The sequence below is a fragment of the Ascaphus truei genome, chromosome 9 (genome assembly GCF_040206685.1).
Source record: "Ascaphus truei isolate aAscTru1 chromosome 9, aAscTru1.hap1, whole genome shotgun sequence".
Taxonomy (NCBI): domain Eukaryota; kingdom Metazoa; phylum Chordata; class Amphibia; order Anura; family Ascaphidae; genus Ascaphus; species Ascaphus truei.
In genome coordinates, this window is record NC_134491.1 from 3,286,045 (window position 1) to 3,301,341 (window position 15,297).

Below are 15,297 nucleotides of genomic sequence, written 5' to 3' on the forward strand. Positions count from 1 at the left end.
TTCCTTTAATGGCACAGGATTGGGAACTCGTGATCACCTTCTCAGCAATGTTACTCATCCGATAAGGATCTTCGCTAAGATTTTATAATCGTTGTTTAGTAAGGCTATTGGTCGCCAACTTTTTAATTCTTTCGGATCCCCTTTCTTATATAATAAGGTTAACAGGGATTCACGCTGGGAGTGAGAGAGACCTATCCCTCCCAGAGAAGCATTATAAACGTTTGCCAATATTTCAGCTAAAACCTCACGGAAAACTTTATAAAATTCAGCAGTGATTCCATCTGCCCCGGGGTTTTTATTACCTGAGAGGGTATTAATTGCGTTAGACACGTCCCTTGCTGTGATTGGGGAGTCTAAGCCTATCAGGTCATCCTCAGAAACTGATGGGACGTTAATAGATCCCAGATAATTGCCCATTTCTACAGGATCAATAGGTTTTTTGCTAAAAAAAAAACCCTGCATAGTATTCAGAGACAACGTTAAGCATCTCATCTTTACTAGTTACACACACACCCTGTGCATCTTTTAGGCCACATATAACCTTCTTTTTAGTTCTGGTTTTACAATTTTCAAAGGGATCTGGAGAATAAATCCCACAGCCACCAAAATGCTTCTCATTTGTTAAAGAGGATAACCGTTCATATTGTAATAACCTCATACTTTCCTTAACACACCTATACTGCTCAGAATTCACTTCTTGACCATTCTGCATTCTCGTATATAATTGCAGCAATTTAGAACGGAGGGCCAAATATTTCTTGTACCTCGCCTGGTTTGTTAGACCTGAGGTTTTCTTAAAAAATCTTTTAATGTCTTTTTTAGTGACCTCCCACCAATGCACTATATTGGGATACAGAACTTGTGTGGATACGCAGTCCTTGAAGAACTGCAGGAAACCTTCTCTTACAGTCTCCTCCTGTAACATGGAGGAGTTCAGCTTCCAAACACTGCGACCTAGAATCACACAGGAGTCTAAGTGTAGGGTTATCTGTAGAATAGCATGGTCAGAATATTCTACAGGTGATAATCTGCAGCTGGCAGTATTTACATTGCTCCTAACATATAACCTGTCTTTTCTGGTTTTTCTCTCCCCACATACATATGTGTATCCTGGAGTATTTGGGTTGTGAAATCTATAAACATCACTTAAATTAGCCTGTTTACACATATCATTTAGGAACACTATATCATATTCCAATACTTCTCTACCGCTGCCACGGTCTAGATTCGAGGTCACACAATTAAAATCACCCCCTAGAACAAGACATTTGGATGTAAATAAAAAAGGTTTAACCAAACCAAACAAATCCCTTATTTGTTTTTCGTTTGGTAGCCATACACATTAATTAATCTGTGCTTTACATTCTGGAATGACACATCTAGGATAAGACATCGGCCTGGGCTCAAGTCAATCATTTTTTCACGCTGGAAGTCATATCCCTTGAATAGAAACCCCACCCCATCACACAGGTCAGGGCCGTAGGACCAAAAAGATGCACCGCTTGTCCATTCCGCGGAAACTGCCAAAATTTCCCTCAGGGACGAGAGTCTGGTTTCCTGCAGGAATAAAATGTCAAAGTCTAGGTCCTTGAAAGCGTTATATGCCAGCGATCGTCTCTTCCTGGTTTTTATGGAATTAACATTTAGAGACCCTTCTTTTAGAGGGGTGAGGGAGGGATGCGTCATTCTGAGTTGATGTTGTTACACTCCACATGTCCTCTATTTGTGCTTTTTTTTCTCTTTCGTTCTCCCTTTGCCAGGCGATGACCCTCTTTTGTTGGAAGGCGGCCTCATCCCCACATCCTGTGAAGCTATAGTTTTATCACTTTTACTGTCCGTCTTTGGGGTAATGGTTGTACCTATGACAGTGGATCCTGCGGGTTGTTCCACCTCCATCCTGTTGATGTTTTGAGGAGATGGTTCCTCCTGGGAATTCCTCGTTGCTTCTGCATCTGGGGCTTCGTGGATACTCTGTTTCTCTTTTTCCTGCTGTTCCTCTTCTTCCTGATCTTCCACCCTATCAGCCCAGGATTTTTGTAATGGCTGAAACATGTTCCGTATCTTTAGGCGGTCAATCACTGCAGTAAGGTAAAAAAAATGTCATTCTTGGACAAGCTCAACTGCACGAGGGTTGTCCTTACTTGCTGGCTTTGCAGCTATGGGAGTTTTCTTCCGGGACTTCTGAACCTCCCATGTGGATCCCCCTGCTTCCTCATCATCAGCCACTGCTTCTAGATTTTCTGGAGCAGGGAGTGCCTTCTGGCTTTGTTCTTTTGTGCTTTCAAGGGGCATCTCCATATCACGCCTCTCCTGGTGCACTGGTCCCTCTTGGGAGTCTTTGTTCTGTGCGGTCTGAGAAGGGAGGGGATTACTTCTGGTGTCCTCTCTTTCTACTGTGATTTGACTGCGGATTTCCTTTAAAACCTCCTCAATCGGACGCAAACTCATGGAGTCCCTCCTCTCTGCAGCTGGCATCTGTGCCTCGGAGTGCAGGTCTTTGTCCACCTCTGTTGTAGGGTGCTGCAGAACATACTCTTGTGCTTGATTGTGTTGGGCATGGGGACACACATTGTATGAATGCCCACTTCTTGAGCATAAGTTGCACAAAATGTTGTTCTTACATTCATTTCGGTGGTGCCCCAATTCTTTGCATAGGCTGCATCTGATCTTGTTACACCCTGATGAAAAGTGTGATCTGGATCCACACTTAAAGCAACATTTGGGCTGCCCACGGTAGAAACACCTTCCTCTTTCATTTCCAATGTATAGGAAGTTTGGTAAGTGTGTCACAGTGTTGTCTGCACACACCAGTTTCACCTCAAACTGATATACTCCATTCCAGTATTCACCATTGTAGAGTTTCCTTGGCCCTTTGAGGATGTCACACTGGCGCTTCAGCCAGAACTCAATGTCAGCCACTGGGATAGATTCGTGGTCAAAGATAATATTCACTATCACAGTCTCAGGCTTAGATATCGCTGTGGCCTCAAAAGACTTCCACTCAGGACTGCTACTCACTGCTTTGTTTCTGCCTCCGCTGCTGTCTGCAGTGTACCTGTGTTTGCCTCCTGACTGACTCCTGCTGCAATCCGCTCATGTAGGAGGCTATCAGCCTCAGTTTCCATGTGCTGAGGACTCCCAGCCTCTCTTCCCTTGGCACATTCAGCCTCTGCATTGGGTTTGGGCACTTTGCTATAAGGCTTGTTTGTCTGCCTGCAATCTCTTGCCGCCTCCTCTTTTCCAGCTCAGCCTCTCTTTTCTTTTTTTGCCTTCAGTTATAACATTACTTTGCTGCTGGGATTTACTGCTCTGGGTTTGTATGTTACTTTCCCCGGACAGAACCAGCACCTCACCTGTTCCTGTGTCTCTTCCTCCATTCCTTCCTGCTCAGCAATCTCTTTCTCTCTCGTCTTTTCTCTCTGAATTCTCCTCAATTCTCTTTCCGTTTGCAAAAGATCCTCAGTGTCAGTAACATCCAGGCCACAGCCCCTGGGGTTCCCAGGTTCACCTGCCCCAGCACCACCACCCCCTCCTGGGTCTGAGGCCACGCTGAGCCCCTAGTGGGAGCTCAAACAGACACAGCCTCTCTCTGTAAGGGTGACCTCCTGACTGCAGAGTATCAGGGACAGGTTCAGACAGTCCTGGGTTTATATCTAATGTAGGGTGACGTCCTGACTGCAGTGTATCAGGGACAGGCTCAGACAGTCCTGGGTTTATATCTAATGTAGGGTGACGTCCTGACTGCAGAGTATCAGGGACAGGCTCAGACAGTCCTGGGTTTATATCTAATGTAGGGTGACGTCCTGACTGCAGTGTATCGGGGACAGGATCACACAGTCTAAATTTGCAGCACTGAAAAAAAACAGACCCTGAAATGTCTCTTTTTATGCTTCTCATGCAACACATACAGTATGCAATAGTGTGATCTGTGACACAAAAACCTGAGTGATTTTGACGAAGGAAAGGTGAACATCGTGGTGTCAGCCATTTAAATGTGGCCCACAAGTAAAGAGAGGCTGCAATGCACTAACATTCAGCAACCGAATTACTGCCACAGAGAGAACGTGGTTACATACATTTGTTTCAAAATGTGTTCATGAAAGTGACTGCAGTGTGAAGAGATTACAGGTCATCCACATGCTCCCACTGCAGAAGAACTGACAATTAGTGAGGCCGTGCAAGAGGCCTGCGTCCTGCAGATACGGAGCAGCCCCTTATTTTAATAGCTGTGATGATTGCTTAGGACAGAACAGCTGCCTCCTCTCTCTCTGCAGCTTAAACTAAGGCCCCGAAACTCCCCACGGTTTTGCATTCCACAGCAGGCTACAGAACCTACAAATATAGGACGGATCATGAGGGATAGAGCGAGTTAACCCTTCAATCCACTGGTCAAAATAAAACACCTACATGGTCTTGGCTCCCAGCAGTCATGTCTGAACTTCCTGTCGTAGATCAGTGGTTAGATACGGTCCAATATTCCAAAACTTCGCGTATATACTGATTAGCCATTTATACCCCCTAACTGCCAGAAGTGTCGATTCATTCTATTAATTTCTGTGTTAAATAGTTTTATGTAAATGACTGCTGTTTAGCTACACCTCTATAAACAATGTAATGTCTGTTGTATCCATGTGTATGTATATATGTACTGTATATACTATATATATATACGCAATATATACGCAAACACACACAGTATTTATATACATACACGTAGATGCAAGAGACATTACTGTACATTGTTTTATAGAGGTGTAGCTAAACAGCAGTCATTTACATAAAACTATCTAACCGAGAAATATGTGTGTGTGTGTGTGTGTGTGTGTGTGTGTGTGTGTGTGTGTGTGTGTGTGTGTGTGTGTGTGTGTGTGTGTGTGTGTGTGTGTGTGTGTGTGTGTGTGTGTGTGTGTGTGTGTGTGTATATTCCAGGCAAAAGGTGACACATTGTGTGCCTATTTGCATGTAATTTCCCAGAATCCCTTGCTGCAGTGGGAGCACCGTATGCTAGGTGATAATGGTGAAAGGCAGGGTTGCAGACCTGTCTAAGACATGTGAATGTGCTCACAAGTGATATTCTTTATTGGCTATATGCTAACGGTAGAGGTTTTTTGTTGCCTTTTTCACCCACCAGAACTTAAAATGTAATGGTATATATATCTATATATATATAGATATATATATCTATATATATACAGTGGTCGACAAATCACCAAAAAATCTACTCGCCGAACAAAAAAATCTACTCGCCACCTAGTACCACACGTGTGCTGCTTGGGCCAATATTAGCTCGCCACGATGTTAAATCCACTCGCCCGGGGCGTTCAAATGTATAGGTTTGTCGAACACTGTATATATATATATATATATATATATATCAATTGAAACTATTACTGTATGCTCATTTGCATGTCTTAGACAGGTCTGCAGCCCCGCCTTTCACCATTATCGCCCAGCATACAGTGCTTCCACTGCAGCAAGGGATTCTGGGAAATGACATGCAAATGAGCACACAGTGCCACCTTTTGCTTCAATATAAAAGATGTGTGCCATTTCCCTCTAGTGGTGAAGGATGTGAATCACCAAATGTAACCCCAAAGTCTTGAATTCACTGATTTATTTCAGTGGCACCTGCCTGTTTAGGATCATGCCCCCCAAGAAAGGGTATTCCAAATGATCATTGTGTTTCAGATGCCTCTAGTAAGCAAGGAGTTCATTGCCCCGTTGCGCTTGTTGACACCACTAATTGTTTAATTCAGGGGTTCCCAACTTCTGAAGAACCCCCCAACAGGTCAGGTTTTAAGGATATCCCTGCTTCAGCACAGGTGGCTCAATCACTGACTGAGCCACCTGTGCTGAAGCAGAGATAGTCTGAAAACCTGACCTGTTGGGGGGTCTTGAGTTGGCACCCTTGGTTTAATTGTGGTCGCTTGTATATTGTAACGTGGTCACGTTTCTACCCTCTGCACAGAGAGGACGTTTATCTTTTATAAGCCATTAATATATATTGAAACTGCGTTCCCTTAATCTGTTGCTGCTTCCAGGGGCGGTTTATGCGTAATCCTGCAGCAAACCTTTCTCCTCTCCCAATCTGGGATCATCAAGGCATTCGGCAGATTATAACAGTCGGAAACGCCGCGTCAAAAGGGGTTTAAACCAACAGGGTTTAATGGTGCAGATTTGTTGTAAGACGCATTAACCCGTGCCCTGCTGGACGTAATTTTTTTTTTTTACATTATCATCCAAATAAATAAAAAAATAAAAAAAATATATATATATATATATATATATGTGCATATACAATCTTTTCATCTCTCAGGTCTGAGGTCTTTTCAAATCCCCTTGGCAGTGAAAAGGTTAAGGAAATGACTTTAAAAAAATAGCATCTGTGTTCTCCAAAATTCCCCTTTCCCATCTTCTGAGAATAAAACCTCACTTTATTAAGGAATCGTTTCATTACCCTGCAAATTGGGACCCGCCTCTCGGTTCCCCTGCTGTCTCAGCACGTCTCCCAAAACACTTAGATTGTAAGCTCTTGAGGGCAGAGATGTATTGTCCGTTGTCAGAGATTAAATGTGACATGATAAACGTAGCTTGTTTCATACATATGTTTTGACAGTCGTACAAATACGACACAACACTTCTTTTACCTGGTAAAATCTCATTGTGAGGTTGATGGCGGAGACGTGCGCTAAATAGGGTTTTCACCCAGCGATAGTAGCACACCCGCAATTAGCCACTCAAAACAATTAGCTCGTTCCATTCACCCGCTAATTATTACAATTAGGCCTCCTAGTCTTTCAGTGATTGGGGTTATACACAAAGATTTTCTTTACGTTTGTATTCAGCTTTAATGACATAGTTGCACCTTTCAACTCGACAGTCCTTGTACAGTGGCATATGGGAGATACACAGAGAGCAGCCACCTCTGAGGTGGAATCCTGACAGCTATGGTATGTACAGGACATACATTGCTTTGTCTGAGATCACACCTCTTAACCCAAGGGTGGGCAACTCCAGTCCTCAAGGGCCACCAACAACAGGTAAGGTTTTCAGAATTCCCCTGCTTCAGCACAGGTGTCTCAGTTGAATACTGCAGCACCTGTGCTGAAGCAGAGATACCCTGAAAACCTGACCTGTTGGTGGTGGCCCTTGAGGACTGGAGTTGCCCACCCCTGCTTTAACCACTCCACCACTCCTTTGTAATGTAGTGTATAGTTAGGAGGAGTGTGGCGCTGGCCTCATTGTACCAGATGGGTGTACAAATAAAGGTTTGGGCCGGGCAGGGGGTGTGCGAGGGGCAGACTGGCATTGCACCTGTTCTGTGTATCAGCTTGGAGACAATCCATGTGTTTGTGAGATATATTTTTTCTTTATGGTGTGCAGCATGTGTCTGTGTGGCAGCTTGGCATGGTTATATATGTGTGTGGGGGAGACCTGCACACCCGCCGTCTGCACTCGGTGACTTTAGTGCGGGTTCTTGCATTGATTTATATGGTGGCTCAGGAAATGCTTATCATGGTATATTTGGGGGTTTTATTGGAAAATGGCTTCAGTGCTGTGCGTAGCAGCAGCGTAATGGGGCACGGAATATAGTGCCAGGCCGGTGGGGATGATGGAAGGCCCCGCTGCTGCTGCTGCTGCTGCTGCTGCTGCTGCTGCTGCTGCTGCTGCTGCTGCTGCTGCTGCTTTTAGACACTAATGAAGCCTGAAAGCTTTAAAACATTACAAAAATCTTAACACATTGTGTTGATTTACCGTTTTTATTGTTATCACCGTGGTAACCATATCCCTGCCAGCCCCACGGGCGTGAGCTCACCGCTGTGTATTACACGTCGCCCCACGGGTGTGCAGCTCACTGCTGTGTATTACACGTCGCCCCACGGGTGTGCAGCTCACTGCTGTGTATTACATGTCGCCCCACGGGTGTGCAGCTCACCGCTGTGTATTTCACGTCGCCCCACGGGTGTGCAGCTCACCGCTGTGTATTTCACGTCGCCCCACGGGTGTGCAGCTCACCGCTGTGTATTACACGCCGCCCCACGGGTGTGCAGCTCACCGCTGTGTATTACAGGGCCACCCCACGGGCGTGCAGCTCACTGCTGTGTATAACACGTCACCCCACGGGCGTGCAGCTCACCGCTGTGTATTACACGTCGCCCCACGGGCGTGAGCTCACCGCTGTGTATTTCACGTCGCCCCACGGGTGTGCAGCTCACCGCTGTGTATTACACGCCGCCCCACGGGTGTGCAGCTCACCGCTGTGTATTACACGCCGCCCCACGGGTGTGCAGCTCACCGCTGTGTATTACAGGGCCACCCCACGGGCGTGCAGCTCACTGCTGTGTATAACACGTCACCCCACGGGCGTGCAGCTCACCGCTGTGTATTACACGTCGCCCCACGGGCGTGAGCTCACCGCTGTGTATTACACGTCGCCCCACGGGTGTGCAGCTCACCGCTGTGTATTACACGCCGCCCCACGGGTGTGCAGCTCACCGCTGTGTATTACACGCCGCCCCACGGGCGTGAGCTCACCGCTGTGTATTACACGTCGCCCCACGGGTGTGCAGCTCACCGCTGTGTATTACACGCCGCCCCACGGGTGTGCAGCTCACCGCTGTGTATTACAGGGCCACCCCACGGGCGTGCAGCTCACTGCTGTGTATTACACGTCGCCCCACGGGTGTGCAGCTCACCGCTGTGTATTACACGCCGCCCCACGGGTGTGCAGCTCACCGCTGTGTATTACACGTCGCCCCACGGGCGTGCAGCTCACCGCTGTGTATTACACGTCGCCCCACGGGCGTGCAGCTCACCGCTGTGTATTACACGTCGCCCCACGGGCGTGCAGCTCACCGCTGTGTATTACACGTCGCCCCACGGGTGTGCAGCTCACCGCTGTGTATTACACGTCGCCCCACGGGCGTGAGCTCACCGCTGTGTATTACACGTCGCCCCACGGGTGTGCAGCTCACCGCTGTGTATTACAGGGCCGCCCTATGTGCCCCGGTATATCTCTGTGCGGTTATTTATCTGTAACTGTATTTATGCAGATGTATACATCGCACATTTCTCTGTATCTCTTTGTCTATCATTTTTATGTAAATCTGTTTACTGTACATCTTCTTATATCCTTGTATGTCAATACTCCCCATACTATGTATGTATGTACTGTATATATTTATCAACACCTATGTATCCTTCTTTGTTCACATCTGTCTCTTTATCTGTGTGTGTGCTCTATCTTGCTGCCTATATCACTCTGTATCTGTGTAGTTATCTCTACCTTCACTGCATGTAAATCCCTGGGCACATGCTGCTGGTGCGCTGAAACTTTAGGGTTCTTTGGAATGGGGAGATCTGAACGTTGATTCCTTTCCACTTAACCCCCCTGATCCCCGGTTCATGTTGTATGTTAGGTTCTGCGCTGAGCTGGATTCTATATCTTTACATACGTGTGTATTTATCTCGGTATCACTAAGAGGCCACGCAGCGTCTTATAATGCAGGAGTCCGGTGCTAACTAGCCCATGGATTAGAAGTGGAAGTGCTAACTTCCTAAGCACCGAAACAGCCTATATCGAGTGTTATTCTTATAGTGTGTAATGCATTGTTGTAGAGTTGGATCTGCACGGTTTACCTAATGGAGAGTTGGTAACTGGGAAAGGCATGTGTATACCGATCCCCTCCAGGTACTGATTCCTTTTATTGCACCAACAAGAAATCTCTTGGTAGTTGTACATGACCTTTCCGTACCTTACACATATCTTCTTCTGGAAGTACAAGATTAACCCTTCATCTTCGCTTATATTGTCTCTTGTTTATACCAATATGCAGAGCAAAGCAGGACTGTGTGTATGTGTGTGTATATATATGTATATATATATATATATATATATATATACATACATACATACATACATACATACATACATACACAAAGCCCTGCATTGCTCTGCATATTGTGTGTGTGTGTTCTCATTGGTGTTTTTGTATTATAGTGGGCAACAATGCAGAGTTGTGTTTGTTTTTATTTGTTGGGGTGTGTGTATTTCTGTATATGTGAGTGTGTGTTTCTTTATATGTGTGTACTGTATATATAGATGGTTGATCATTGTATGTATGTTTGTTTGTAGACAAATACAAGACAATATGTGTGTGTGCAGAGATGTGTGTGCATGTGTTCTTACTATGTGTATGTTCTGCTTAGTGTATACTTGTGTGTGTACGTGTGTATGTCTAGAGCAATGCCATGACTGTGTACATTGTGTCGTGCTCAGTGTGTGTGAAGTGTTGTGTGTGTGTGTGTGTGTGTGTGTGTGTGTGTGTGTGTGTGTGTGTGTGTGTGTGTGTGTGTGTGTGTGTGTGTGTGAAGCCGTGTATGGCTGAGTGTGTGTGGAGCAGTGCATGGCTGTGTGTGTGTAGCGGTGCATGGCTGTGTGTAATGACAGAGTAGCATGCAGTCCTTGCAGTGTCCATGCTATGTGTGTGTGTAGCGGGGCATGGCTGTGTGTTTGTGTGTGTGTGTGGAGCGGTGAATGGCTGTGAGTGTGTGTATGTAGCGGTGCATGGCTGTGTGTGTCTGTGTGTGGCAGTGCACGGTTGTGTGTGTGTGTGTGTGGAGCGGTGCACGGCTGTGTGTGTGTGCATGTGGCGGTGCGTAGCTGTGTGTAATGACAGAATCACATGCAGTCCTTACAGTGTCCGTGGGTGCATGGATGCACAGGTGTGTGTGTGTGTGTGTGTGTGTGTGTGTGTGTGTGTGTGTGTGTGTGTGTGTGTGTGTGTGTGTGTGTGTGTGTGTGTGTGTGTGTGTGTGTGTAGCGGTGCACGGCTGTGTGTGTGTGTGTGTGTGTGTGTGTGTGTGTGTGTGTGTGTGTGTGTGTGTGTGTGTGTAGCGGTGCACAGCTGTGTGTGTGTGTGTGTGTGTGGCGGTGCGCGGCTGTGTGTAATGACAATCGCATGCAGTCCTTGCAGTGTCCGTGCTGTGTTTGTGTGTGTGTGGCGGTGCATGGCTGTGTGTGTGTGTGTGGCGGTGCGCTGCTGTGTGTAATGACAATCGCATGCAGTCCTTGCAGTGTCCGTGCTGTGTGTGTGTGTGTGTGTGGAGCGGTGCACGGCTGTGTGTGTGTGTGTGTGGCGGTGCGCGGCTGTGTGTGGCTGTGTGTAATGACAGAATCACATGCAGTCCTTGCAGTGTCCGTGCTGTGTGTGTGTGTGTGTGGCGGTGCATGGCTGTGTGTGTGTGTGTGGCGGTGCGCTGCTGTGTGTAATGACAATCGCATGCAGTCCTTGCAGTGTCCGTGCTGTGTGTGTGTGTGGCGGTGCGTGGCTGTGTGTAATGACAGTCGCATGCAGTCCTTGCAATGTCTGTGGTGTGTGTGTGTGTGTGTGTGGTGGGGCGGTGCGCGGCTGTGTGTGTGTGTGGCGGTGCGCGGCTGTGTGTGTGTGTGTGGCGGTGCGCGGCTGTGTGTGTGTGTGTGGCGGTGCGCGGCTGTGTGTGTGTGTGTGGCGGTGCGCGGCTGTGTGTGTGTGTGGCGGTGCGCGGCTGTGTGTGTGTGGCGGTGCGCGGCTGTGTGTGTGTGGCGGTGCGCGGGCTGTGTGTAATGACAGTCGCATGCAGTCCTTGCAGTGTCTGTGGTGTGTGTGTGTGTGTGTGGGGGGGGGGCGGTGCGCGGCTGTGTGTGTGCGCGGCGGTGCGCGGCTGTGTGTGTGTGTGTGTGTGTGTGTGGCGGTGCATGGCTGTGTGTGTGTGTGTGGCGGTGCACGGCTGTGTGTAATGACAGTCTCATGCAGTCCTTGCAGTGTCCGTGCTGTGCGTGTGTGTGTGTGTCTGGCGGTGCATGGCTGTGTGTGTGGCGGTGCGCGGCTGTGTGTGTGTGTGGCGGTGCGCGGCTGTGTGTAATGACAGTCGCATGCAGTCCTTGCAGTGTCTGTGGTGTGTGTGTGTGTGTGTGTGTGTGTGTGTGTGTGGCGGTGCGCGGATGTGTGTAATGACAGTCGCATGCAGTCCTTGCAGTGTCTGTGGTGTGTGTGTGTGTGTGTGTGTGTGTGTGTGTGTGTGTGTGTGTGTGTGTGTGTGTGTGTGTGTGTGTGTGTGTGTGTGTGTGTGTGGCGGTGCGCGGATGTGTGTAATGACAGTCGCATGCAGTCCTTGCAGTGTCCGTGCTGTGTGTGTGGCGGTGCGTGGCTGTGTGTGTGTGTGTGTGTGGCGGTGCGTGGCTGTGTGTGTGTGGCGGTGCGTGGCTGTGTGTAATGACAGTCGCATGCAGTCCTTGCAGTGTCCGTGCTGTGTGTGTATGTGTGTGTGTGTGTGTGGCGCGGTGCGTGGCTGTGTGTAATAACAGTCGCATGCAGTCCTTGCAGTGTCCGTGCTGTGTGTGTGTGTGTGTGTGTGTGTGTGTGTGTGTGTGTGTGTGTGGCGGTGCATGGCTGTGTGTGTGTGTGTGGCGGTGCATGGCTGTGTGTGTGTGTGTGGCGGTGCATGGCTGTGTGTGTGTGTGTGGCGGTGCATGGCTGTGTGTGTGTGTGTGGCGGTGCGTGGCTGTGTGTGTGTGTGGCGGTGCATGGCTGTGTGTGTGTGTGTGTGGCGGTGCGTGGCTGTGTGTGTGTGTGTGGCGGTGCGTGACTGTGTGTAATGACAGTCGCATGCAGTCCTTGCAGTGTCCGTGCTGTGTGTGTGTGTGTGTGTGTGTGTGTGTGTGTGTGTGTGTGTGTGTGTGTGTGTGTGTGGCGGTGCGTGGCTGTGTGTAATGACAGTCGCATGCAGTCCTTGCAGTGTCCGTGCTGTGTGTGTGGCGGTGCGTGGCTGTGTGTGTGTGTGTGTGTGTGTGTGGCGGTGCATGGCTGTGTGTGTGTGTGTGGCGGTGCGTGGCTGTGTGTAATGACAGTCGCATGCAGTCCTTGCAGTGTCCGTGCTGTGTGTGTGGCGGTGCGTGGCTGTGTGTGTGTGGCGGTGCGCAGATGTGTGTAATGACAGTCGCATGCAGTCCTTGCAGTGTCCGTGCTGTGTGTGTGTGTGTGTGAGGCGGTGCATGGCTGTGTGTGTGTGAGGCGGTGCATGGCTGTGTGTGTGTGTGGCGGTGCGTGGCTGTGTGTAATGACAGTCGCATGCAGTCCTTGCAGTGTCCATGCTGTGTGTGTGTGTGTGTGTGTGTGTGGCGGTGCATGGCTGTGTGTGTGTGTGTGGCGGTGCGTGGCTGTGTGTAATGACAGTCGCATGCAGTCCTTGCAGTGTCCGTGCTGTGCCTGGAATACATGGCTGTTTCTCTTCTGTCAGCTGTAATCATTGCAGAGATGCAGTGAAAGTCCCCAACGTGGCTTCTCCTCCTCTCCGCAGGTACCACCGAGCGGGTCTGTCTGATCCAGGGTACTGTGGAAGCTCTTAATGCCGTCCATGGGTTTGTCGCCGAGAAGATCCGGGAGATGCCGCAGAATGTGGCCAAGACCGAACCGGTCAGCATCCTGCAGCCGCAGACTACGGTCAATCCCGACCGCATCAAGCAGGTACATGTCCGCTCCGCCATGTGACAGCAGGGTACAGACATACGAGAGAGTGTCCAGGGAGCAGAAGGAGGCGCACTCCGTGTACCTCCGCTATAATAAAGCAATAAGGGCCCTATGTGATAAATAGACCCCACTGACATCAATGGCACAGCGATTGCAATACCGACCCTTGTAATGAATGTCCTGTTCAGCTTAGCAAGAAATCCTCCTGTGGGTGCAGTGTTCTTCACAAGAGGAGGGGGTTTTAGGGGTTAATCTGTGACCTCCCAGTTACTACCTAGGGTCAAAATACCATTGATTATTATAGATCAGGGTTGTGAGATTAACCAATCAGAATGCTACACTACATAAAGATCACTCGACGGGATTCACTAGCCTCCGACAGCAGGATCCCGAATCGGAGGTTAGTGAATCTCCCCCATCACCCTGCCAGACACCCGGAGCAGTCATGGAGCGCTCTGATTGGCTACGCTTGTCCCTCTTGGAGTGTTCATGCAACAATTATGGATTAAGTCTGTTTATATTTTAATGTCAACCACAAGCCTTGTCTTTCATGTTCGTATTTGGCAAAGTCCCTGATTTATAACAAACGAATGGGCTCAGTGTGACTATCCTATGATGAGACAATTGAGTGTCTCATATATGGGATCCCTGTAACTCAGAAGGAGCCGGCAGCCCCTGCGTAATGCGAGACACCCTCTAATCACGATCAGAGATTTGGGCTCCAGTGGCCCTAATAACAATACAGCGGTGAGTGGGTGAGTCAGGGAGCCCTGCTCCTTTAACCCTTTATAATCCAGATCATGTTGACTTTGCTTTGACTCCTGAATTTGGCTAGGTTTGGGTCTTTTATTTTTGTAATTCCCATCTGAAATGTTTATTTTTTTAAAATTTTTATCACTAATCCGATCTCATCCATCCGCCTCTCACCCCTGCTCTCCCCAGGAACGTATTTATTTTGATTTATTTTTAACCCCTTCCGTGCCAGAGTGGCCTGCAGGGCTCTGCTCCCCATGGTGACATTGGCGTGCAGGGCCCCTCTGGCAGGGAAGGGTGACATTGGTACTAGAGCTGATTGGATTCTGCTTCTGACCCTGCTTTGTTCTGCAGACATTCTCATCATTACCACCAGCCACCAAGCTCTCTTCATCCGACCCCATGACCATCTCCAGAGCCAGCCAGGTACAGTATCATCCTCCATGCGCCATGTTACTCCCCATAGGGCAACACAGCTCCATCCACATGCCAGGTGTCATCATCACGGGGGAGGGGGCGGAGGCCCTGTGGGGGGTGCTCAGGAATATTGTCACTCAGATGGCCGGTAGCTGGACATCAGTCACACTGTGTTGCATATAGCATAAGACATAGAATGTACATGCACTGTGCACCCCTGCAGCAGAGCTTACAATCTAATGTTTGGTATCATAACCCTCCAATTCTATATACGGTGAATCAGCTTCCAAATGCCAGGGAAGTTTTCCGTCCCGTTTATTTGAATGGAGCTGATCTCTTCTCCAGTGCGGGACAGCAACGTCACTGCGTATTGAGTAGGAGATGGGTAACGGGGCACACAATCCTGAAACAGCATCTCCAACTTCAGAGACGACTTTCACTGCCACTAAGTTGCTGCCTTTCTCCCAGGCCACTCGGTGCACTTGATGCTGTAGCACATGGGATCATGTAACAGAGAATACAATGTCACTGGGACGGCGAGCCACTTAGCAGCACGGGAGCCGCTGCGCCCTGCAGGGCTTTGTGTATGTGGCAGGACTATAGGGCTTTGTGTATGTGG

General features: G+C 48.7%; 1 protein-coding gene across 4 annotated transcripts in view; it reads left to right on the top strand.

The window, feature by feature from the left end:
* The window catches only part of NOVA1 (NOVA alternative splicing regulator 1), an 87,679-nt gene that overhangs the window by 49,608 nt on the left and 22,774 nt on the right, over positions 1–15,297 (top strand). For 3 of the 4 annotated variants that reach the window (XM_075613203.1, XM_075613206.1, XM_075613205.1), the window contains exons 3-4: positions 13,339–13,505; positions 14,616–14,687. In XM_075613203.1, the coding sequence (XP_075469318.1) occupies positions 13,339–13,505; positions 14,616–14,687 (239 nt within the window). The remainder of the gene's footprint in view (positions 1–13,338; positions 13,506–14,615; positions 14,688–15,297) is intronic. The other variant, XM_075613204.1, reaches the window with a different exon arrangement.